This window comes from Electrona antarctica (genome assembly GCF_951216825.1).
Source record: "Electrona antarctica genome assembly, chromosome: 6".
Lineage (NCBI taxonomy): Eukaryota > Metazoa > Chordata > Actinopteri > Myctophiformes > Myctophidae > Electrona > Electrona antarctica.
Window position 1 is genome coordinate 47,280,037 of NC_136811.1, and position 26,579 is coordinate 47,306,615.

The window sequence follows — 26,579 nt, forward strand, 5'->3', positions numbered from 1 at the left end:
AATATTAGAACTGTGATTGATTGATCATACATTATTATGATGTTATTTCACACTAGGGTACATTTCAAACAAAAGCAGACCAAAAAGCACTAAGACTTGTTTACATTAGGGTCTTTCGGTTTAAATTTATCAGAACATTTACAGACGTAAAGATATACACTTCCATCTTGTCGAGCTGGTCATTTTGAAACTAGCTCTCCAAAAAGAATCTGGTCGCCCCTGTTGTAGTGGGTTTAGCTTTCCTAAGTCATGTGATGCCCCCTTCAGGACAGCACGTACAGGTCTAGTTACTTTCAATAATAGGCTATTATCACTTTTTTCCAGTAATTATTTTTCTCCTGGGGACCCCCACTGACAACCCCCCTCATTTAAGCACTCCACGGTCTCAACCCAGTTCCATGCATATTACATGTGGCAGCGGTGGCCGAACGGATTGCGGAGCGGTCTTGATACCGGAAGGTCGCCAGTTCGAATCAGCGGTCCGACACGTTAAAAATACCACCGCTGAAGTGCCCTTGAACAAGGCATTGAACCACTACGATGAAATGTTCTATGAGCAGGGCCTGGCTGGAAACAAGTTCTTGAGCTTAGCCCAGATACCCTGGGTAAATATAGTAATCATTTAATTTCATTTAATTTCATTTAATTTCACATCTATCAATACATCCATTCATCATGATGTTTGATGCAGTGTACCTCATTGTGCACTTGGGGGCGACACAGTACATTTTATAATTTCCCTGAAGGATGCCAGGTTTGCTGAAGGTGTTGAAAATTTCATTTATCAAATTTCATATTTCAAATATCAAAGCCCAATGATATTTCCGGTATTGTGAATAAATAATAATAATACAAAAATACAGGTCTAAAATCTTGAAGAAACGCATCAATTAAATAATTTTGCATGCATGTTTTATGTTTCCCAACCCATTGAGTTACCAATTATGCTCTTGTTCTGCACTTTTGACTGTTTTGAGTTTAATAATAATGAGTTCCACATCAGTATTTATTACAATTTAGGCATTTAGCAGACGCTCTTAATCCAGACCAGAGCGATTTACAATAAGCAAGAACAAAAGACATGATAATACATATTAAAACATAAAAAAGTCATCATGAATCCTACTAAGCTTATGAACCTAACAGTGGAATATCTATAACTATGTGTATACACTACACTATGTGAAATGAAATGAAATGAAATGAAATCTATATTTACCCAGGGTATCTGGGCTAAGCTCAAGAACTTGTTTCCAGCCAGGCCCTGCTCATAGAACACATTTCATCGTAGTGGTTCAATGCCTTGTTCAAGGGCACTTCAGCGGTGGTAATTTTAACGTGTCGGACGGCTGATTCGAACTAGGAACCTTCCGGTATCAAGACCGCGCCGCTATCCGTTCGGCCACCGCTGCCACTTTATGTCTACATAAAGTGCTATGTATGTATGTATGTATGTATGTATGTATGTATGTATGTATGTATGTATGTATGTATGTATGTATAATGTAAATGTATTTATTTATTTATAATAACAATAACTCAGGATTGCACATTGAGAGGTTACAAAAGAAAGCACACTCACTCAACCATTAAACATGGAAAATCTGCTAAAACATCTGTTGGAAGTTGGAAAATAAAAATTTATCAAATTAGTACAAATTACTAATATCACATTAAATATAACATGTAGTAGTACTGTGGCAGAATATGTTACTAAATATTGATTTCATATTTTAATGTTAATTACTGAAAAATATAAATTGGAAATGCATAGAGTTAAAAATGAGAAGAAACCTGGCAACCTAGCAGACATTTGGGATTGTAGTCGTTCTGTTGTACACTATAAACCGGGCGAGCGGTTTCACTTTACCATCAAATGAACAGACCAGGAACAGACCGCGCCCCGCCCGCTCGGGCTGTCCAGGTCAGTACAAATCAGTTAAAAAACTCAAGATCATCCAGGAAGCAAAGAGCAAAACAAGCAGGCGTAGCGACCACAACAGCGTCGTCACGTGCCAGGGCCGGACGTCGCCGATCTACAAGCCCCCATACTCTATGACAAGCCCACAAGGCGCCTCGTCCGCGAATCCTTCTGGGCCTGTAGATCTGCGACGTTCGGCGCGCGACCCTGTCGTACGAGGAAACGTAACTGAATCGACTCCTCCGCCTGTCTTACCAAGAAACGAAAGCCAACAACAGACAGAGAAGACAGTATAATAGTTTTATTTGACACGCTTCGCTATTGTTGTATTATTATTTTTATACATTTGTTTATAATAATGGACAGAAAAACGTCTGCGTTTATTTTGGTCGCTGTCGTTGTTGTTTGTAGCTTCATTAGCCGAGTGGAATGTCTAACCTCAACCACAACTCCACCTCCACCACCACCACCCGCACGTAAGTACAAAGCAATTCACAAATATTTATCTATTAATTATATTATAACAATGACCAAACATTTGGTTGCCTCGTTGAATTATGTGGGATATATTATTAACGACGTGACCTATGTAACTTGCCTGCTTTTCTGTTCCTGTTAATGCGTCACAGACTCACACAGCTGATGTCAGGTGTAATGTAAACATTGCGATCGCAAGTCGCATTTACTATGAAATCGTGCATTTCCCGTCAGTCAGTTGTTTGGTTCGTCGTGACATCATCAGGGAGGGAGATCCCTGATGGCATCAATATTGGCCAGCAACTCTACATCTGACCTCAAACCCTAAGATCTCCATATGACCTGTTCTGACATTCCATATGTTGATCCTTCCTCTTCGATGTCTCCCTTTTGATTGATACCTGTCCATTTAAACTCTAGACCAAAGTTATTAGTGCAGCCGCGTCCGTCAGCCGGAGAAAACTAGAGTTCTCAACAGGCCTGAAAATGAAGACCCGAACCCCTCATCAAACCCTGTACACTCAAGACACTGCTCCTGCTGCCACCCTTAGATCTCCATATATGGAGCTGACCTGTTCTCACATTCCATATGTTGATCTGACCTCATCAAACCCTGTAAACTCAAGACACGCTCCATATATGGCCAGTACAGAATTCATTCCATATGTTGATCTGACCCCCCCATGCCAAAGCGCCAGCGCTCGCCCAGCAGTTTGCTGTCACCCAGGCGGATGCGTGCACGCAACCTCGAGGTCGCTTCTCGCCCTCAGGGCGGCGTCCTACTCGTTTATGTCTATGATGATTATGGTTATTTATAATTTATTAACTTTATCCATCCTGTATTTCCAGCCTGTACTTCGCACACGAGTTGTGACACATGTATACAATCAGCCAAGGTAAGCTATTTGTTTACAATATCTTACATGTCTACAGTCTACTATAGAAGTCTGTCTCTAAAAGTCAAAAAGTTAAAGATTGCACTGTCAAATTAATTTAATTAAACTCAAATAGTTTATTGCACCCTCAGCATTTCTTTTGGCCAATGTTCCCCTTAGAATGTGGATGCTGGGGTTCAACTGGTTAATATACACAAACTGTACTATATGCAGTGAGTTTTATCTTTTTCTGGGAGTCCCTTATTTTAGAAATAAGGGATGCCCGATTGGTTCTCCCGTATGTGTTGGCAACTCTTAAAGGACCACTTCACCACTTTTCAACCTATCTTCATATAATAGGTCCTCACTAATAATCGTGAAAAAATGGCGCAATTCTTTTCTACTCGGTCTGTGTCTCATAGGAGGGCTGTGGGCAGTTTAGAAACCGTCTTCCAGTGACATCATCATTAGGCAGATTATTTTTTAAACAAGATGTTTAGATTTTCGTGAGAACGATGGCTTCCATTTTCGCATTGCAACTTTTCAGGACTAGAAAGCCTGCAGTTTTTATTAGCTTGTATTCCCCATCGATGATGTCACTGGAAGACGGTTTCTAAACTGCCCTCCTATGAGACACAGACTGAGTAGAAAAACATTGTGCCATTTTATCATGATTATTAGTGAGGACCTATTATATGAAGATAGGTTGAAAAGTGGTGAAGTGGTCCTTTAATGCAACGTGCCTATTGAAAATAGAAGGTTTTTAAGAAGGTGTTGTTTGTTTGTATGCAGTGCCTGTGGTGTTTTACCAACAACACGTGCACAGACTACCCTGTGAGCTACCTGCTGCCACCACCTTCTGTGTGCCAGCTGTCCCAGGCCCGATGGGGGGTTTGTTGGGGTGAGTTTTTAAAGATGAAATCAGGTCAAAACTCATGTTTCATCTCATTCCTTCATCCTACACTTTTAGTTCCAGTGGTTTTCAAACATTTTCATGAAAGAACCCCGATTGATGTATTCGGCCGTGGACTCCCACCTGAAATTTGATGTCAGGACCCCGATATGAGATTTATGTAAAAGTAAAGGTTTTTCCTAATTCTTTAAAAATACCCAATCCACAATGCTGTCGCTAACAGCTAACATGTAAAATAGGGTCATTTTGATGCTATATTAACTAATTTGGTTGAACACCCCCTAGGAACTCCAGTTAGGTGTGATGCCTCAACAATCCATCTTCCTGGTTTAGACACCCTGGTAGCTCCACTGATACCGACAGTAAGCCAGTAAAGCCACTCCGACCTACTTACTTATTTTCTTTACCTACCTAACTTACTTCAGGTTCCAAAAGTGGGTCACTTTGTGGTATTTTATGTGTTGAGTTATGACTTAAGTTACTGGGTTTACCCAAAATTCAGGTCAGGGCTCTTAAGGGGGCTAGATTTTTAAAAGAAAAGGGCCCAGAAATTCTTGCAGTTAAACAGTGATCCATCAAAATGATTAAGTGCAGGCCCGTGCCGGCCTAGAGGTCCGGGCACCTAGGCCGCGAATCAGGCCTGACAGCGTGTCACAGGTTCAACTCCCGATCCCGATGTCCTTTGCTATGTGTCACTCCCCATCTCTCTCCCCAATTTCCTGCCAGCTTACTCTACTGTACTCTATCAAATAAAGGCAGGAACCCCCCCCCCCCCCCCCCCCCAAAAAAAAAACCCAACAACAACCCAAATATATAAGATTAAATACAAATCACTTTATTAAAATCAAATCAAAATATTAATATAAATGTTTTGTGCTTCAATGAAATTCCATTTCACCAATTAATAATATAGTACTTGACAATAGTAACAAACATTAGTAACAGAAGTTAAAATTGTGTGCATCACTGTTTGTAAATAATGGAATGCATTGGTATGCAGCTATGTCAACAATGTTGATCTGCAACATGTTGATACACTTGCATTTTTTTGCATTGGGAAAGAGAAGTAAAGGACACATAAGCAGAAACACCAAAGCTGACATGTTATGGAATGGAAATTATTTGACTATATGCTCAGTCTAAAGATGTTTACAGCCTACAGGCTTGTTCCTCTTTAAAAAACAGACGCCATCATACAGTGAAGGGAAGCACACAAAGTTGTTTCACACACTACAGATGCTGCTCTGCTACTCCTGATCAGCGCTTGGTCTTCAAGGTTTCTTCAGGCGTTATGATGAACAGAACCGGGGTTCTGAGGTAGAATCTGAACCAAGACGGACCCATGTAGATAATAAAACATTATGGGAATGTGGATATTATTACACAAGCAACTAACAAGCACAGTGATGGTCTGTCTGCAATGCATAAAGTTGGTGACATTAACGTTTGACAAAATGAAACAAACTAGGTAGGTAGGTTTTTCATATTTCAGTTTAATGAGCTGTAAAGCCCTAAACATATACCTAGCTATTTGTTTATACTGTGCGACGGTGTCGTGCAAGCAGTTCACTTCACTCACAGCCACTTTATTCACGTCTGCATGATAGAGTAAAATAAATTGATATTATTTTGTTAACTATAAAAACAGGTGCATCTGTGATAAAGTGGAAATAAGAGCACCACTAACATAACGAGGTGTAATTATCAGCTGGGTGCATGTATCTGCAAACACGCATTTAACGTTATTCATGTTAAAATTTGTCCGGTAAACTGTAAAATATAATCCTGTCGGCCAAGGTGGCCGGTCCAAAACATGCCCAGCGGAAATGCTGATATTTACACACACACACACACACACACACACACACACACACACACACACATTAACCCATTAAAATTGGGAAAGCAATTTTCCGTGTCATTTTCGATTTATGTGTTGGCTATTAAAAAATAAGCAGATATACAAGCGCGTCACTTCGTGCCACCATTTTTGAACATTATAGAAAAAAACGTGAATTTGTGAGAACTACTGATTTAGAAGGCATTTATGTGGAATCAGCCTCGGGTCTTAATAGGTTAACTGTGCTAGGTGCTGGACTGAAGGAAGAAGTAAACTGAACACTAGTAGAAATGGCTCCCATAGCAATACATTTATTACCACCACATGACGTTTATGTGCCTGCGTTTATGTGCGAGCTACGTCTAGAGTCTATACTATAGTACATACATGGGCAACTGGCGGCCCGGGGGCCACATGTGGCCCCCACCTTCACACAATGCGGCCCACAGGTTAATATCACAATACTGATATATTATTGATTTCAGCTGTTACAATTCCAAACATGCATGCTAAATTAGTAGCTTAATGAGTAGTATTAAAATGTTATTGTATTTTTTTTTATGTCCAATGTATTTGTATTCAGTTCATAAAGTTAACATATCTATAATTAAAGGCATTTGAAATTAAATAAAAATGTTACTTTTCAGGATTCCAGTAAAAAAAAAAGCAAAGAATTATTCAGGATTTCAATTCAAATATAGCAAAAAATAGCTGATCTACAAGCTCACGTTTTGAGCTTGTAGATTGGCAATTTTTGCCTCGACAGTAATGTAATATACAATGTGGCCCTCTGGAGTGAGTGTGGAAATATAGTGGCCCTCTCCATCGTCAAAGTTGCCCACCCCTGCTATAGTACGTATGTCTCAAGACAAATACTTTAAAAAGCCTGTTTACATACTAATACGTAATATATCTCTACAGTATTTATCCTTGAGCAATTTGCTACAGTGACAGTAGGTCTTCATGTAGGCCCGGATCAGACAAGCCAACTTGTCTTTCTATTGTTATCTAGTTGGTGTTTGAAGTAGGACAAGGTCACAAAGGTTTATGGTGTAATTGCTCTTGACAAGTGAAGTCGATAGAATGCATGAGAAATACTTAAAACGTCTGGAAATTAGACTTTGCATAGGCTATATATGGATTTAATCTGGAGTGTCTCATTAACCATCCACACAAATGTGAGTGAAAATAAACCTTCATAACTTAGAAACCCTAAAGAAACATCTAATTTTGCTTAGACCATTTCTCAAGCGGTAGGTGTGGCTGATTGCATATTGATTGGTTTGTCTCTGACTCCGCCTATGGCAAACAATCTAAACGGTCACACAGTAATGGCTACTCCTACTACTATTTTTTTGTTTGGACCTGACCTAATAAACAATGGATTCATCTTGCAGTTGCAACTCTACTGAATGATTGTATGAAAGAGGAACTTTATGGCATCAGCTGATGTGATTTAACTGTGCAGTAACACTAAGGATTTTTGTGTGTGCGCGTGCGTGCGTGCGTGTGTGTGTGTGTGTGCGCGCGTGTGTGTGTGCACGACACGTCACATGCGTCTGTCCTTTGGCACTGTTTTATTCTGTTTTGAAAAGCGCTATTCATATGAAGTCCATCAGTATTATTACTGTTCTAATAAATGGGGGGGAGGTCAGTTCAGCAGAGCAGAGAAGTAGTCATGGAAGGAGGTAGCCTGGCTAATAAGCCAGACTCAAATCACACTGTCGTGTGGTATTTGAGTCTGGAGATGCTGTGTATGGATCTTGTTTCCCGGGGGGCGGGTTCAAACATTTTCTCTTTGACGCAATTGGTCAGAGCTACTGTCAGTCAAAGGTCTCAAGCATTGAACGTCACTGTACCAAAGCCTGCCCATATTGCATACCGTGTCCCGATTGGCCACACCAGTTCTCTGGTGTAGGAAATGGGCGTACAATTGAGCCTCTCCAGACCGTAATCCGCCGGCAGGCAATTTTCTTTTTGCCAACTGCTGATTCGGTCTGGCTTATTAGCCAGGCTAGGAGGGAGGAAGACGGGAGTCACGCACAATGATGATAAGAGTAAGAACTAGAAAAAGTGCCCTTCTGGGCACAGGTCTCCACCAGGAGGATAGGACTGTGTGAGATGTTTGGCAAAATGTTTAGGAGTAATATAAACATGTTTGCCTTTGATGGCAATTGGATGATTTGAGGCATTTTGTTCCAAAAATGTGTTTTGCAAAAATCAACCTGTTGGTGGTGCTATAACAGGCCAATGTGAAAAGGGTGGGATATATTCCTCAGCCTAGTAAGAAAATGTGTGAAAGATTTCACGTAAATTGCATGCTGTGTTCATGATTTGAGGCTTTTGTTCAAAACGGGGCAATCTTGCAAACTGTGAAAGCCAATTATAGCCAATTAGGATGAAATATGAAATATCGGACAGATCCGACTTGAGCACATGACCATAGAGATACTGTGTAACGATTTGTGAGATTTTTGGACAGAATCTGGAGGAGTAATATCTAAAAATGTGTTTTACAAAAGTCGGCCTCCTGGTGGCGCTATAAAAGGCAGATGCGGAAAATGCAGGTCAAAGGTTTGTCCTTGGCCTCTAGGGAGTGTGCATGCAACGTTTCACGCAGATCGGTGCAGTTTTAGGTAAAACATTTGAAAAGCTGCCTCATGGTGGCGCTATAACAGGCCGTTCTGGAAAATGCGGGGCAGAGGTTCATCGTTGGCATCCAGGGAGTGTATGTGCAAAGTTTGGCATCGACCGGGTTAACGGTGCCGGAGATTAGCTGGTAACAGACGGACGGAAGGACGGACACACACACGGACGGACACACACACACACACACGGACGGAGTGCAAAACATACTCTCTCCCCATGCCGTCGGCCTGGTGGAGACAATTAGGCATGATGATGGGGAGAAGAGGGAGGAGAGAGAGAGTACATCTTATTAACACTATTTTTGCAAAGGACGTGTACAGACATCCTTTCTAATGAAACCGCATGAGGCCTTGGACGTGTACACAACACGTCTTTAGGTCTTTTTTATTGATATACCCCCCCCCCTTTTTTTTTTCAGTTGGCCTTTCCTTCTGCACCATACTCCCATTGTGTTTGCGGCTGAAACCAGACCCTGACTGAGCCCGATCTTAACATACAATAATGAGATCACCGTGACCCATACCAGAATTCGTTTTTATTGCTAGGAACAGCTGTGCAGTTGACACCGGCAAAGGATCAAAACACAGCACTACTGGATGAGATGGAGAGAGAGAGAGAAAAAGATTGACTCAGACTTGTGAAGACTCGGGTCACACAATGAATAGATAGTTTTGTACATTTTGCATACTATTATGTACATAAGATCCTACCTACATGTTAAGTAGTGTGTGCGTGCATGCGTGAAATCAAAATGCTGAGTATTTTGGCCCTGTGTGATTGCTGTCAGACAGGCCCCCTCTTGTGGCTGATTAAAAATAGACTCCCCACTGGCTGGTTCTGCTGTTCAAGCCTGTGATCTCACCATCTAAGTTGGCTAAGCCAACTGCGCTTAGACAGTCTAGTCACATAACTCACAACTCCAAACAATTGATTGCCAAGTTAAGTTATTTACTAATTGGGGCATTGAGATGTGATTAACCCTTGACATCTGCCAGTACAGGGACAGACACGACTCACTACTCATAATGGAATGTTAATAACCACATCCCTATTCTGGCCATGTCATAATTGGAAAACATACAACAACAATAGCATATCTAATGCACTGTGAGAGTGTAGATCAGCTAATTGGTGTGTAGAGGGAGAAAAAGGAGAAGACCAAGTTCACTCTGTGAAGTATATAGGGTTTAAGTAGTTACTAGAATACAGTACGCACTTCATTTAGAGTCCATACTTTATACACCGGACAAGGACTGCTACTGTAGTAGAGTAGTAGGCTGCTATGGAATGGACTGCTACTGTAGTAGAGTAGTAGGCTGCTATGGAATGGTAGGACTGCTACTGTAGTAGAGTAGCTCAGTAGTAGGCTGCTATGGAATGGTTTTAGCCATACAGTATAGACGGCAGTCCTTGAATACCTTCTGGTTCAGTGGGTTGGGATTTGAATTACCTGGAAGTGGAGTCTGGGTAGTTTCATTACTGTGCTGTGTCACAAGTAATTGTGTTAAAGTGCCAGCAGGTGGCAGCATTGCCAAACTGTTGTATACATTTGTATTCTATGAAAAGGGGACCTAGGATTTATCTAGCAGCTTTTGTGTCTCCACAATCTCCAAATTAGTCCTTTTTTTATTGTTTTGGGCTGTTAGGCCTTTATTTATAGGTAGGACAGTAGACTGACAGGAAATGTCTTTTTACATAAATAATCTAAAGGTATCAATTCCACTGTTACCACATTATAAAGACATTCTGTTATAAGTATACTTCCAGTATTCAAAATTTGACTTTAGTAAAAGTACAAAATAAAGTGTTGGCATCAAAATGTGTCAAACTCTCTCAAACATAGCCGATCTACAACTTGTAGATGGGCTATTTTCAAATAGCCAAAGTAAAAATGGGGCTTGACTGGTTTGTATTGTATTGTTTTGTAATAATAATCTAAATCTACAAAGTACCTTAGCTGTAGGATACCGGTAGTGGAGTAAAAAGTACAACATTTGCCTCTTGAGATGTAGTGGAGTATAGAACTTAACCCATTTTGACCTGAGATCAGATTCTAAAAATGTCTTCTACATCCTGACAGTTTTCTGAAAAAGCTGTGTTTCTATGTCAGTCGTCTTTGATTTTTCAAAAATAGCAGACCTACAAGCTCGTAGCGCGCCACTCGGTGGCGCGCTATGAGCTTGTAGATCTGCTATTTTTCAATAGCTAAAGCATAACATAATGCTAACACCAAAAGGGGTTCCCGCCCCAAAATGGGTTAAGTACAAAGTATGAAAGAAATTGAAAGTCAGCCAGTGACAACATGTTTTTATTTATTTATCCCCCCTCCCCCCAGAGATGAATTGTATTGGCCAGTGATCAGGGCAGATGTGCATCATGTCAATTCAATTCAATTCAATTCAAAGGGCTTTATTGGCATGAGAAAACATACGTTTACATTGCCAAAGCAGAAAGCACAATACAACAATACAGCAATACAATCAAAACAAAAAATATGTACATTTGAACGTCAGAATCTTCAATAGATCAATTTCTATATTGTACCAAGGTCACTGGATGCAGGTATAGTGCAGCAATATACACAATGATTAGTCTTTAGGGTGGTTGTGTTCCGTTTGATATCCTTCTCCTATCACAGCAACTCACGAATCTTGCTGCTGTGTTTGCACATTGTTGTACTTCGCCCAGCAGATATGGGAGTTTTTTGTCATTGGTCACGTTTTCAAAATCAATCAATCAATTTTAAAAAGTATGTGTCTCTGATGTCTTGGTACAATGGACGGATGGTTAGGAAGTGTAGCTCGGTTTCCACTTCATTTTGTGTGCAGTGTCATGTTATTATTATTGTGCTCTGTTGTTCCAGTGAACTTTGAAGCTCTGCTCATCGCCATGGCAGTGGTGGGCGGGACCATTCTCATCGGCATCACCGTGTGCTGCTGCTGCTGCTGTTGCTGCAAGAGGCGCCAGTCAGGGTACGTACTGCTGCACGTCCAATCGTCCATATTGGGAAGAAACGGCCCTATATGGCATTGCTGCTGCGACACATTATTTTGTTCCTATCGTGTGGAAACCTCATATGTCCAAAACTGAAATCAAATTAAAAAAGTATCAAACATGGCAGATCAACAAGCTCAAAACATGAGCTTGTAGATCGGCTATTTTTGCTACTTTTGTGTGACGATGTAGTATGATGTAATAGGCCAGTGTTTCCCAAAGTGGCCAGGGGGTCCGCAAAATAAGTCTGATTTTATTTTTTTTTTGCCAGGGAATTATGGTATGCGAGTTTACCATAATCACAGTAATCCTTAATCATATTCCATCATTCAAGGGCCTTTGGATAGAAATGAAACGGACTCCATGCAGTCACTTTCAGTTAGAGTGCTGCAGAGGCTGAGTGTCTGTGACTGTGACCAGTTGATGGTCGTTAATGCTTAATTGATGCATCAAGGAATGCAATTATGTTTCTGCACTGTCAAATAGGTCTTATCTATTCTATGATAGCATCTTAAATAAATGTGAAAATGTGTTGTGACTTAAAATAGTTCCAATGGCATCAAAATGTAAGGTTGCAAATATGCTTATCGGTGTTGCGAGGATGAGGGGATACCTGGAAAAAATTCTTCCCCCCCCAAGGGGTACCTGGGCCAAAAAGGTTTGGGAACCCCCGTAATAGGCCATTCATTTCCCCCCCAAAAAACATAAATAAGTTAAACTATGATAGGTTTCCGGCCGACAATGACGGTATGATTATTGATATATTGATATAATCACACACGACTCAAGGTGTGAGTGACTACTACTACACTGTAAAATCCTGGAGTCTTCATTTGCAAGCTACTATTGATTGGCACACACACACACACACACACACACACACACACCTCCCTTTTGACTCAAGCCGCTGAGAACCATATTCCTTGGAATTTAGTGATTGTCTTGTTAGGCTGTGGAGAATGAAACCTCTTCAAATACAGCCCCATTTATCTCAGTGTTGGGTTGAAAAATGTCAGTCAGCTGCCTGCTGCTGGCCTGCCACTGACTGACAGTCCTGTAAGGTGCATCAGCCTCGTACCGCTCAATCGCCTGTCCTAACTGCACAGGTCTTAAAGGTAGGGTAAGGGATATTGTTCGGTCAAAACAAAACGTGTTTTGTTAAGAGGTTAAAGCACTATATTGCTATAATAAAGAGCTGGAGAGACGTTCAGTTCAGTTCAGTTTTATTTTGGTCATAAATACAAAAACAAAAACAAACATTACATTACATGTATTAATTTCGTCGTGTTTTTTTACACTTAGACCAAAAGGGTTTAGGCTGAAGCCAATGGCTTGACGTGGCCTCTTATAGAACAAACACTCTTCAAGACAGCACTGAGTACTTTCAGAATATCAATCTATTTAACGCTTATTTTAAGAACATTTTAAATCACGTTACATACCCATCCTTTAAACTTTATATACTGTACTGTTTACAGTGTGTAGTTGTTAACCATTTGAACAGAACATCCAGGTGAGTTTATGGATCAATATTTGTTGTTTCTCTGTTGTGGCTGGACCATGTTTTCACACGCGTATCTGGTCTATTTACGTTTTGCTCAAGTGGTTTTCACCCACGGTATACTCACTGTATGTCTGTCTGTCTCTGTGTTTCCAGGCTTGACAGAGACGACGAGAGGTTTAGCAGGAGGAGAGAGGAGATCAGACAACGTTCCGACGAGCGGTAAGGGCCCCTTTACTTTCTGCAGTGTCGTTGGTTTTTACTTTGCATAGTTTAAACGTCGCTATCAGTGAGTAACAATAGCAGCCAAGATGCTCTTGCGATCAACAGTAAAGATAAGAAGAATGGTAAATGAATGAAGGAACCGCGGTCGGTAAAAGGGAGGGGTAGTTTCTATTCTACAACAGTTGGTAATAATGTTACACAAAAGGAGCCTTTGTTGTGTGTTGGGAATTCGGGGACTCATGCAGTTGGCGCGATGTGTGATGTGCTGTGGATGCCTGCAGCGCTGGGATGAACACTTTGTTTCCCAGAGGAGGAACTTCAGTGGTCCTTCCCTCAACTCGTACACAACTCTCTCTCTCACACACACACACACACACACACACACACACACACACACACACACACACACACACACACACACACACACACTGTATAGCCAAGGCTGAGCAGCTGCACGCTGGTAATGAGCTCATAAATAGACAGGCCCACATCCTGTGCAAGTACAAGTCACTGTCCAAGAAAGTCCTTCCGCAGGCCAGAGTTCCACTGCTCTTGACTGTGAATCATAGTGTGTGTGTGTGTGTGTGTGTGTGTGTGGTGTGCGTGCGTGCGTTAGTGGTGGGAAGTAATTAAGTACGTTTACTCCAAGCACTGTACAATTTTGAGGTACTTTATGCTTCTACTCCACTACAGCAAATTATTGCACTTTTACGCCACTGTAGCGCCTGGCCCAGCCACTGTGATTTCTGGTATAAAGGGGCGGGTGCTGCCGGGGTCATATTGGTTCACCGGTCTGAAACTTTAGTAGTTACTTTGCCGATTCGATTATTATTACAAAACATACAATAACGAATAACCTCTTAAGCCCGATTGCATATTGTATTTGTTTTTGGAATCTGCAAGCTCACAGTGCATTGCGATTTGCGAAGCATTGTGAGCTTATATATGGGCTGTTTTAGAAAGAAGAAATAACGTGAGCACTTTTTACCTTGGTTCTGTAAGTATAATTTTATGCCAATACGTTGTACAAGAGGACTTTTACTTATCGCTGCTTTCACTTAAGCACTAGTGCTTAAGTTGCAAGCAACGCGTAGTGAGCTTGTATATCTTATAGATCTTCTATTTTTGGCTAATGTGAGTATTCTTTCCATCACTGGCCTAGCCAGTGTTCCTCTTCTCTGTGAATCATACAGTGTGTATTGGAGCTCCACTGCAGGGGGCCCAGACCAAAAAAGAAAAAAAAAGCCTCTTCCCTCATCGTGCAACATAAATGTTTCAGCGTCTCGTCTTTGTGTATTCAGTGCCCTGCACTCCCAGGTCTCCCTCCGTCCTCCAAGGATAGTCCCCAGTAAATGTGTTGTTAAACGTGTGCACTCATGCAGGAAGATGGTCTGTAACTGTGTCTTATCGCTGCTGGCGGTGCCGAGTGCATTGCAGCTCTGACTTCCTTGAGTGTGTGTCTGTGAGAGTGAGTGAGAGCGCAGAAGAGGAAAAGTGCTGAATCGTAGCCTTCCCTTCATGTGCCAGGGAGCGTAGGCCCCAGACCCGCTCATGATCTAACTTCAAGTTACTCCCCGGTTAGCGTTAGCAGTGCGGTGACCTACATAAGGCGTTGTTTGCCTTTCCGAACGGGACGTCCAGAGCACTGCTGGAGCAGGATCCAGGGTCCAATAATGGGGGAAAGGATACAGCCTAGTCTAGAGTGAGTCTAGCGCCTGGCCCTCTCCGGAGACCCAGCCCAGTAGAGCTCTAATGCTGCGTTCACACTGGCAGCCACAAAGCTTACAGGCTATACCATTAGATTGTAGCTTATGTTGTAGCAGCTACAAACACCGGGTATCGATTCGCTTTGCATGTTCATGTCGCTGGCTTCCATTTGAAATAGAACGGTATCCTATATCTTTGTAGCTGCTAGTGTGAACGCCGCATAAGGCCTCCCGTTGTCATCTGAGCCCCAGCTGGAGAGACAGTTCTGGAGGAAACATCAGCAGCTCCTGGTGGTGGAAAGTAACATTTACTTAAGTACTGTACTTAAGTACACATTTTTTAGGTATTTATTCTTGAGGATTTCCAATACTTCTTACTTTACTTACCACTATGCTACATCTCGGATCCACATTTTTTACTTTTTACTCCACTACATTTATTTGAAAACTTTAGTTACTTTGTAGATTTTGATTAGTATTACAAAACATATATTAACCGATCTACAAGCTTGAGCTTGTATATCTGCTATTTTCAAAAGATTACTATACTGTGATGACTCTGACATTAGAAAACTGGTACATTTTTAATTCACGACTTTTGCTTGCAACAGGATATTTCTACATAGATACTCTCACTTAAGTAACACATTTGAGTACTTTTTCCACCACTGGCAGCTCCCCAGTCCCACATAAACCACTCCTCCACTGCCGCAGAGCAGACCCGTCCCAGCCCTCTCTCCCTCTCCCTCTCCTGCTCTGCTTCATAGCCAGTTTTCTGGCTGGCTCTCCTCACAAAGCCGTGTCCTGGACGAATGGCCCCAGCAGAGCGCTGATGGGCTCATTCTCCGCTTGAAGAAAAAGAGTGCTCTCTGTGTGCCTGGGGAAGTTTGGACTCTAATGACTTCCTCCTGAAGTCTTCACTTTAACTGTGATCCCTCCCGGCCCTGGCTCACTCTTCCTGTTGCTACAGTATAGTCTACTAGCTACTGCATCTGTCTCTCTGTCTCATCCAGGGGTATAGAAGAAGTACACAGATTTTTGTTTTCGTACTTCATTCTTTTGTTTTGATGCAATAGCACAATATAAAACATACTCTGTAGTAAAATGCCTTTATTATGAAAGGTACAAAGGTATTGGCATCAACATTTTCTATATACTCTATATATTTATATATAGTATAAGAGTATGAGTTGAAAATAGCTCGTTCACAGGTGCACGTCGCCGCATTGTGAGCTTGTAGATAAGTTATTTTTGAATCTTTTAAAATAGATGCTTAACACGAGGCCTGCCAGGAACATAGAACCCGTAGGCTTACATTAATAGCCTACTGCGCCACACCCGGAAAAGCCGTTTGTATTATTTAATGCATGTTTTAATACGATCGTATCGATAGCTACCGTTCGTTAGCAGTGTTGTGCTAGTAAGACAGTGGCCGCGGCCATTTTGAAGATGCGCGCGCATCCACTTACATTGCCTGCTCTGTTTTCAGACGGCTGTATCTCACAGAAGCGACATTGGAGGGGTAAATTTGGCCCAGACAAGCGTTTTCAACGGTCTGTAGAAGGCGCTGTGATACGCGCGGTCCACTTTTTCCACCACCGACCGAGAGAACAAGCACCAGGATGTCAACACACACGGAATAGTTTCATAGTAAAATGCGATTACGGATATTTGGCTCTTCAAAGTAAGTGTTACGTGCGATTAAACCATGGCAATACGCGATCGAGGCATTAATTAATGGCGGCAGGAATTGTGTTTTAATTGATCCATTTCTTGTTTCATAAAAGGTTCATTATTTGCCTTTCGGATGTAGTAGAGTAGAAGTTTAAAGTACATTAAAAAAGATATCTAATTATTATCTGCACCAAGTAAAGTAAAAGTGCCTCAACATTGTACTTAAGTACGTTACTTGAGAAAATGTACTTAGTTGCTTCCCAGCACTGGTCTCATCTCTTTCATTTCCCCCACTTGTTGCCTGCATCCCTCCCTGGCCGTGCACCAGCGTGGTGCCTGGCGTCAGTCGTTCTATTGGGTGGAGGTGGAGGAGGCGGTAAGGGGTGGTGCACACAGCGCACACACAGGGAGAGGACAGATGGCAGGCAGAGCAGCCTCCCGCTTCCCCATGTCCTCAGCTACCCTGATTGCTCACAGATCACTACCTGGTAATAAAAACACCACAAGTGATTTACACGGCCCCCTCTTTTTGTGCCGAGACGAAGTAAATTTACGTCCCGGGAGAGGAGGCGACGCACAAAACGGCCTCTCACAGTGCCTTTGTGCTCCGTAGAAAAGACGGCACGGTGGCCTGACGGCAGGACGAGCCACTCATATTTCACTGCTTGGCTTGAAACATTGCCGCCGCCACAGACAGATGCTGCCGTTGTTGTTGTTTATGGGTATCTGTCTATCATGGCTCGCTGCGTGTGGCGGCCGGGGTGGTATATGATCAGAATCCCAACAGTTCTCCATCAGATACAGGGGGGCCCAGCTATGGAACACCTATACAGCAATCTCATCGAATTCTACTTCATTGAATGATTTCAAACATAAGTTTAGGACCCACTTAATTGACCAGATTACTTAATTATATTTCTTTGTATCATCTCTTCTTTTCTCTAATCATGTAGATAACCAATAATTCTAATCATGTTCTTGTTGTTTTTTTTGTTTTGTTTTGTTCTTGTTTTATATACTGCAATTATGTCTTCTGGATGTTCTATATCTCTTGTACAATGTTTCATTTTTGATTTACATAGGTAGAGGCCTCGTATAAGCCCCTTGGGCTTTTTTGCCTCAGCCTAGCACTTTACCCTTCTTATATTTATATGTTCACTGTGTTGTTTTTTATATTGTGCTGAATAAATAAATACAAATACAACCTTAAATACATGTCCAGGCATTAAGGCTTCAACTAGGATTGATAGAGCATGTTGAAAACATGAAAACATAGCAAAGTTACCTTTTGTGAGGCTCGAGCCCGGATATATTCTAGCCACTGCTTGGCTACTCTCTTAAGTCCACCTTTGAGGCGCTATTGTGTGGAACGACGGGGGAAGAGCCCTTCCTCAAGGCTAAGGGCAGGAAGAGGAAATATCACCGGTGGTGAGAGGGAGAGGCGAGGTGCAAAGGCCGGGCTCGCTGTGAAACGCATTCAGCTGGTTCAAGCCAGGTATAGCTCAGCTCAACATTTCACAGTAATTCTTCCACTGACATTTATATTCATGTTCCCACTGACTTGCTTTTTTTGTGGGCAGCCCTACTCCCTTCAGTCTTTTATTTTATCGACATAGACTGCAGCATAGCAGAAAGACTGCATGGGGGGGGGGGGGGGGGGGCACAGGATAGAAGGCTCTGGTGGGGGGTTTCATTCCTGAGCCAGCAGGGACACTTGTGGTTCCAGAGAGCCGATGGCCCCTTAACCACTATAAACGGGGTCCAAGGACCCTCTGTGTTCCTTGAGGGGGTTCCAAATGATCCCTTACAGGTCTGTACGTCTGGAGTGTTAATGGGGGTCCTTGAAATCCAAAGGTTTGAGAGCCGTGACTGCAGTATTCTATATCTAGTGCTGTATAGGACGTTTTAAATGTTAAAGAGTTGAAACATTCCGTTTTTTTCTTGTTACAGGAAGGACGAGAGGAAGACCAGGCATGACGAAATCCGCAAGAAGTATGGTACGTCTTAACTTGATCCTACCTTGATATTATCATATGGACTCCATTCAACCTCATTAATCATAGACTATCTAGCTCAACTTGGCCTGATACAAAAATCAGTAACACGCCCCCCCCGCCTGTTGCGTTGACCCTTGTGTAGACCTAACGGTAAGTTTAACGAGATGCATGTTTTCTCCATCCATGTCAGGAGGAGCCCCATCTCACTTTCTGGGGCCATTCTTATTGAATATGATTTCCTTGCCTGTTCCCACAGTGAATGCATTATTCAGCAGTTCCAATCCTCATGCTGAGGCTGGGCGACTCAGCCCACGTATGGGTTACACTACCCTCAGTCTCCCTAAAGCAATTTAAACGTGATTCATCATTCCCCCGGTGTCGAGTACAGATCACCTAATGGTTGTCAGCAGGATTTTCCAACTTGCAAAAATATTATCGGGTTCCTTACTGTGAAGCAACAGGCTGATGTTTCCAGGTTTGTCCTTGAATAAAGCACAATTTAATTTAAGTCTAAATATGATGGCCAATTGAGTGTATCAGGCCGGTGTGTGAGAGCACAGCGAGTGACCGCAATGTGAATAGAAATGATGTGGTCCCTGCAGAGTTCTCCATAGCAGTGGTTCTCAAAGTGGGGTCTGGGGACAGCCGTGGGACCTTGAGGGGGTTCTAGGGAGTCCAAATTGGTTAAATATAGCATCAACATCAGTTTACAGTAACCACTTTAACCCTATATATGCTTCATTGGCTATTTGAAAATAGCTGATGTACAATCGTTTATAGATCAGCTATTTTCAAAATATCTTGGCAATTTTTGAAAAAGAATGTTGAATGTTTTATCAACTCTGATGTCATATGGGGTGGCCTGGCACAAAATCATTTCAGGTGGTTGTCCGTGGCCCAAAACATACATTTTGGGGGTCCCTTTGGGGTCCTTGACATGAAAAAGATTGAGAACCACTGCTCTACAGAATGTGAGGGTCCCCGGGCCGCGACACTTTAACCCCACACAGGGGCCCATGGTGACCCCAAGAGGCCATAACGTCTGACATCTGCTTCCAGAGCAGTGGCTTGTATAGAAGTAGCATAACTTCACAGTCCTGGACAAGCTGAATGCCTGCATACAAGGACATTTGAGCCGTGGCTAAGCCCCATGTCAATTTGACAACAGATTGATAAATGATGAAAGTTAAGTTGAGATGACAATTATTTCAGTGGATAAAAAGGTGGATAAAAAGGGACATTTGAGTTTCCGTTTAATTGACCTGTGTGTGCATGCATGTGTCCGCGTGCGTGCGTGTGTGCGTGCGTGCGTGCGTGCATCCGTCTGTGTGAGCAGCTGGTTTTGGTGGAATAAGATGTCAGTTTTGTGTGTTTGTTTTGTATGGACAACATGACAGAGTGATGGATGATGGTGTTTCTCCAACCTTCAGCTCACGTGCGTCCACAGGGAGTGCCTGGCATTGGACCGCTGCTTGCTGTGCACACTGTCCTGTACTCCCTTCTCACCACATCCAGCCTAGCGCAGCAAATCTAATTACTGACCATTCCCATCTCATCGGTGTCAGGAAGAAACCTTCTATCTCCATATTATTTAATTTAACTGATTAAGACCTGAGGCTGAGTCTAAAAGGCCTTCTAAATCTGTAGTTCTCGCACTTTTGAGATTTTTCAAAAATGTTCAAAAGTAGCAGATGTACAAGCTTGCTCGTGACGTGCTGTGAGCTTGCTATTTTTGAATAGCCAACGTACCGGTATATAATCTACATGAATGCCATACTTTGTTGTACAAGAGTGTCGCGCAAAACTAGCGACGCCTACAAGCTCACAACTTGCTTCTTGATTGTAGCTATTTTTGATGTTTTGGAAACATTTTAGCAAGTGAAAGTTGTCATTGGAACGCAGGTTCTTTTTTCAATTTCCTAAAAATAAAGTAACCGTTTCGGTCATAGGAGGTTTCCACCCGACACTGGCCGACAGTGACAATCTATACGGCATCACTGTGACTGAGCTCAAATTAACCCACTTTGACCTGAGATCAGATTCTAAAAATGTCTTCTACATTCTGACAGTTTTCTGAAAAAGCTATGTTTCTATGTTCTTCGATTTTTCAAAAATAGCAGACCTACAAGCTCGTAGCGCGCCACCGAGTGGCGCGCTACGAGCTTGTAGATCTGCTATTTTTCAATAGCTAAAGCATAACATAATGCTAACACCAAAAGGGGTTGCCGCCCAAAATGGGTTAATGCATTTGCTACAGAGGTCTGGTGTGAAGCAGCGATAAATAATTAAATTTGACTTCTAATCAAGGTTTCTGTACATCCCTTTTGTTCCCCTCTACCAACCCCCCCGGTTCCCGTTCCTCTCTCTTCCTATCCGTGTTGTTCCCTTTGTCGCTCTCTCTCTTTCCCAGGTCTGCTTTCTGACAGTGACCACCCATACAGCAAGTTTGAGAATGAGTAAAACAGAGATATGGAGGAGTTCCCCAGGGTACCCTGTACGGCTCTTCTCTGCTCCGCGACTGGCCTTACGTTTTTCTGGTGTAGCTTGGAGTGAAAAGAACACACACACACACACACACACACAGTTGTAAGTATTTGATTAAAAAAAGGTATTGTTTAGAATAATCATATTCAAACATGAAGTAAGGCTGATCTCATAAATGTTGGTAGAATAATTTAGCTGTCTGGCTCGAGTTTCAGGAAGCCTGTGTGGCCATTTGTTTGTTTGATTACAGTTTGATACATATTTTAACTCGTTTTTTAAATTTTATTTTGTGTTAGTGTGAAACCAGATTTAAAGAGCCTCCCTTTTCTTTTTAAAAATGCTGTAGTTTCTATATTGATTTTTGCACTTTGTACAATGTACATAAAATGAATGTACTGTAGCGAGCTCATTATCACTTGCATTGTGTATTCTGACACTTTTCCTATTAAAATGTAAACTTTTAAAAACTTTAAAGGCGTATTACAAAAATACTCTAAGAGTCGTGTCTGGCAACATTATGGTCAACTGTGTTTTCCAGAAACTTCAGAGAGAAGAGGGAACATTATGTAAAGATGAGGCTTTCAGTCATTTGGATAACATAGAAGCCTTCTATGAAAGTATGTCGTGCACCAAAAAACAGCTTGTAGATCGGCTATTGTTTTGGTTATTGGTTGCGATCGAAGGTCGCAGAACTGCGAGTCGCAGTTAACTATGGAATTTTGCATTTCCCGCCAGTGTGTTGGTTGGTCACGTGTCATCAATATTAAGCCCATATATGGAGATCCCTGATGTCATCAATATTAAGCCCATATATGGAGATCCCTGATGTCATCAATATTAAGCCCATATATGGAGATCCCTGATGTCATCAATATTGGCCAGCAACTCTACATCTGATCTCAAACCCTTAGATCTCCATATATGGAGCTGACCTTCCATATGTTGATCCTACCCCATCGGTCCTTCCTCTTCGACGACTCGCTTTTGACTGATACCTGTACATAAACCATAGACGGGCCTGCTGCCCCAAAGTTATTAGTGCAGCCGCGTCCGGCAGCCGGCCGGACGCGTTCTCAACGGGCCCGAAAATTAAGGCCCGGCCCTACCTGGGCCCTCATCAAACCCTGTACACTCAAGACACGCTCCATATATGGCCAGTACAGAATTCATTCCATATGTTGATCTGACCCCCCCCCCCATGCCAAAGCGCCAGTGCTCGCCCAGCAGTCTGCTGTCACCTAGGCGGATGCGCGCACGCAACCTCGAGGTCGCTTCTTGCCCTCAGGTGTCTTACTGGTTATTGTAAGATTATTTTCAGTATTTGAATTGGTCAGACTAACAATAGAATACATGTTGAGAAGCATCTTCCATAAACATGAATGGTCTCAGAAATGTCAAAGGTCAATTTCATACTGTAGGTCAAAGTCTCAATATGTGATTTATTCAGCTGGTTGGCTGTACAGTGTACAGTATTAGAACAGACATCATCATACAACAACAAAGTGTAATTCAGGCTTTATGAGAATCATAGACTAGATTAATCAGTGGCTCACTCCTCTGCAGGTACCCAGATGGGATAACATTTCTTTGACGATGTCCGATATTCTGGCCATTTCTTTGGGAGGACTGACTCAAATGTATAAAGTTATGAACAGATTTGGGTTCGACCGCATTGGTATTCTAATTCTGATCCCTTTCATGTCCTTGGACAAGCATCTCCATCTAAGAGTGTTGAATTTACAAAAAGACCAGCACAGCAGGGGGCTGACAGATGCAGTAAATGAATACATATACAGTGTGCTCTTTGCCTATTTTACACTGATTTGCAATGCAGCCAATGCTGAGACAAGCTCATCCAGCATGAACTTGTCTGGAAAATAAATGACAGCGGCGAACTGTCTGACCTACATCTGGAGTACATCTCTTTATAAACTACTTGATCATACTACAGAGTCACACAAAAGTAGCAGATCTACAAGTTCGTAATGTGGCACAAATCGACAGATTATATACAAGCTTTATTTTTGGACATGCCGTTTCCACCCGACAGAAACAATTTAACAGTGGTTCTAAATAAACCCCTGGGGCCGGGGCCCACTGGTGGACCATGATGATTTTAATGACAAGGCCACCCACTACCGTGAAAAATGAAGACGTGGTTCATTGCAAATTTTTGTAAAGTTTCTAGAAAAGTTCAAGGAAAGCACAGTTCAATACAAGGTCTGCTAGGAGGATAAAACCACTAAGACTTGTTTACATTGGGGTCCTCCATTTTCAATTCAGACGTATGACGTCAATATCGGTAGAGGGCGCAAATCCACCGGTTCATGTACTTTTTATTTGCATTGTAATCCCCATAGGGGGATTTTAGATTTTAGAACTGTGTTTGAAAAATAAACGTCATCCCGGCCGTTTCAATCATGGATATGAAGAATCAACTGACTGAGAGAAAACACCATTGTTACTGCTACTGAATTAGTTACATTTTCGCTAGAACTGTATCATATGACTGACTGTCGCAAACGATACAGAGACCCTGACGAAAACGCAGAGACAGCTTGTTTATTTTTGGACCACAATGCTTATATGAAACGATTTTAAGATGACCCCATGTTATTCTCCATAGAGAAATTACTTCCGTGAACCAGGCAGAACCAGGGGATGAGTGAGTGACATCAGGACTTCAGCGCTCTATATATACAAAAAAATCACACCCGCGTGAACTGAGTGGTGTAAGGTCTTATATAGACTGATCAACTGTGGTCTGACGTAATGTCTGACGTAATGAAATCACACCCGGGTGAACTGGGTGACCATAGCAACCATGCTCATTTTTCGGTACGAACAGACACGTAAACTAACAATGATGAAATCACACCCGGGTGAACTGGGTGACCGTAGCAACCATGCTCATTTTTGAGCGAACAGACAGACAGACAGACACGTAAACTAACAAAGCCAGTCGGAGTGGTTTACACCACTCGAAAAAGAAAAAAATATATATATCTGTTTTAAAACACGTCAATGAACCACTAACACCCCAGTTATGCTCTTATCTTGTATCAATTAAAACTAATGTACCAGCACATTCACCTCTATCATCCACATTCTCCAAGGCCAAAATGAATTAAATACACAGTGACGTGACTACGGCATTTCTCAGGGGAGGGAAAAGGCAATTATTAGGACATGCACATTTAAAGTAATAAGACATTGGCTTTTCCGGAGGAATGCATAACACGACTTGGCCTTATCAACCCTTTCTGCATTCCAGGGATGTTTCCAGACAGCGCTGGCTCACAGCAGTTGTCTGCATCTTAAACAATCTTGGGTAAGTTTAAGTTACTTAGGAATAGTAATGTTACTAGTTACTCATTACTCCTTGAAAAAATAATGTTACATTACTTATTACTTGGTACTATTAGTACTAAGAGTAACCAGTTACATTACAAATTATATTTCTATTACTTTGGCACACATGCTAACAAATATGACAGATCTGCAAGCTATTGCAATGTGTTGATGGCTGGCTGTTTTTGAGCGGTGCTAGCTGGAACAGCTTTGTGTGTAGGACGGTCTGTCTGTCAGCACAGAATGTCCATTTGTACCATGACCTATTGACATGGAGGAACTTACCCACAATGTAACCCTTGATGTTGGGTGCCAAGCAGGGAGGCATGGCTCCCATTTTGATCTAGGAATTTAACCTCTACCTCCCAATCTCAGGGCAGACTGAGATAGACAGAGTATTAAGTCAATAATAATACTCCGAGTAGTTTGTCACATGCATATAATAGGCTATATTAAATCCCCCGATTTAAAGGACCACTTCACCACTCAACCTATCTTCATATAATAGGTCCTCACTAATAATCGTGATAAAATGGCACGATTTTTTTCTACCCAGTCTGTGTCTCAGGAGGGCTGTGGGCAGTTCAGAAACCTGTCTTCCAGTGTCATTAGGCAGATTATTTTTTAAACAAGATTCTTTTACAAAAATGTTTAGATTTTCATTATCGTGAGAACGATGGCTTCCATTTTCGCATTGCAACTTTTCAGGACTAGAAAGCCTGCAGATTTTATTAGCTTGTATTCCCCATCGATGTCACTGGAAGACGGTTTCTAAACTGCCCACAGCCCTCCTATGAGACACAGACTGAGTAGAAAAGAATTGCGCCATATTTTTCATGATTATTAGTGAGGACCTATTATATGAAGATAGGTTGAAAAGTGGTGAAGTGGTCCTTTAATAGGCTATATTAAACCCCCCGATTTAATAGGCTAATAGGCTATTCCATATCACTACGCCCAAAAAAATAGTTCCATGTGATAGAGGGGTCAAAGTTGAACTAAAGTCGCGCTAATATTTTAGAAATAGGTCAACAATACAAATTACATTCTTTGTGGATTAATTTACTTTTACTGCGTGGCCCCCTGTGCCCCCCCACAAAATGACCGGAACTACTTAATATTGACCAAAACCAGAGCAGAACTCCCACCACGGGACTCGGGCAATCAATTAATACAGTTGCAACCACTATATTAATGGCAAGTATTTCATACAGCTTAAATTCAAAAAATCGGAACTATCCAAGCATCCTCTTAATCCAGAGTGATTTACAGTAAACAGAACAACACATGGTGATACATCACATACATAGAAATAGAATAGAACACATGGTGATACATAACATACATAGAGATAGAACAACACATGGTGATACATAACATACATAGAGATAGAACAATAGAACACATGGTGATACATAACATACATAGAGATAGAACAATAGAACATCACATGGTGATACATCACATACATAGAAATAGAACAATATAACAACACATGGTGATACATAACATACATAGAGATAGAACAATATAACATCACATGGTGATACATCACATACATAGAAATAGAACAATATAACAACACATGGTGATCACATAAGCTGCAGGAGCCAGGGCTGCGGCGGGCGGAGCCGCAGGAGCCGGGGCTGCGGCGGGCGGAGCCGCAGGAGCTGGGGCTGCTAGCTGGGTGTCAGCAGGCTGAAAACGAACAGGCTAAGGAATGGCAGACCAAAGGGCAGGCTTGGAAGCAGCCCACTGCATCACTGGAGACCTGGGAGTAGATACAGGTGATCGCAGGGTAGGAGCTGACGGCTGACTGGAGATGGCTGTCCGGGTGGGCTTGGTGCCTTGGCGATCCAGGGAGACTGCCCCGTTTGTTGGCACTACAGGGACCTCCCAGAGCTAGGCGGGTACCCATATAAGGTTCTTGGACTTGGACCAGGGTCAGAATATACCGGAAGCTTCACACGGC

At 42.1% G+C, this 26,579-nt stretch overlaps 1 protein-coding gene across 1 annotated transcript; it reads left to right on the forward strand.

Moving 5' to 3' along the window:
• Positions 1-1,996: 1,996 nt before the first annotated feature.
• Positions 1,997-21,347, forward strand: LOC306924556 (pituitary tumor-transforming gene 1 protein-interacting protein). Its single transcript, XM_079503116.1, has 7 exons — positions 1,997-2,397; positions 3,248-3,294; positions 4,066-4,174; positions 11,539-11,647; positions 13,327-13,392; positions 18,726-18,772; positions 21,183-21,347. The coding sequence occupies exons 1-7, from the start codon at positions 2,280-2,282 to the stop codon at positions 21,230-21,232; spliced, it is 546 nt and encodes a 181-aa protein (XP_079359242.1). The 5' UTR covers positions 1,997-2,279; the 3' UTR covers positions 21,233-21,347.
• The last annotated feature ends 5,232 nt before the right edge of the window (positions 21,348-26,579 follow it).

What these genes read in the sequence shown, in the direction of transcription:
- LOC306924556 (XM_079503116.1), top strand. Translation starts at nt 2,280, where the DNA reads ATGGACAGAAAAACGTCTGCGTTTATTTTGGTCGCTGTCGTTGTTGTT. An exon ending in CATGTATACAATCAGCCAAG is followed by an intron (nt 3,295 to 4,065) that starts GTAAGCTATTTG and finishes GTTTGTATGCAG; the next exon opens with TGCCTGTGGTGTTTTACCAA. An exon ending in TGCAAGAGGCGCCAGTCAGG is followed by an intron (nt 11,648 to 13,326) that starts GTACGTACTGCT and finishes CTGTGTTTCCAG; the next exon opens with GCTTGACAGAGACGACGAGA.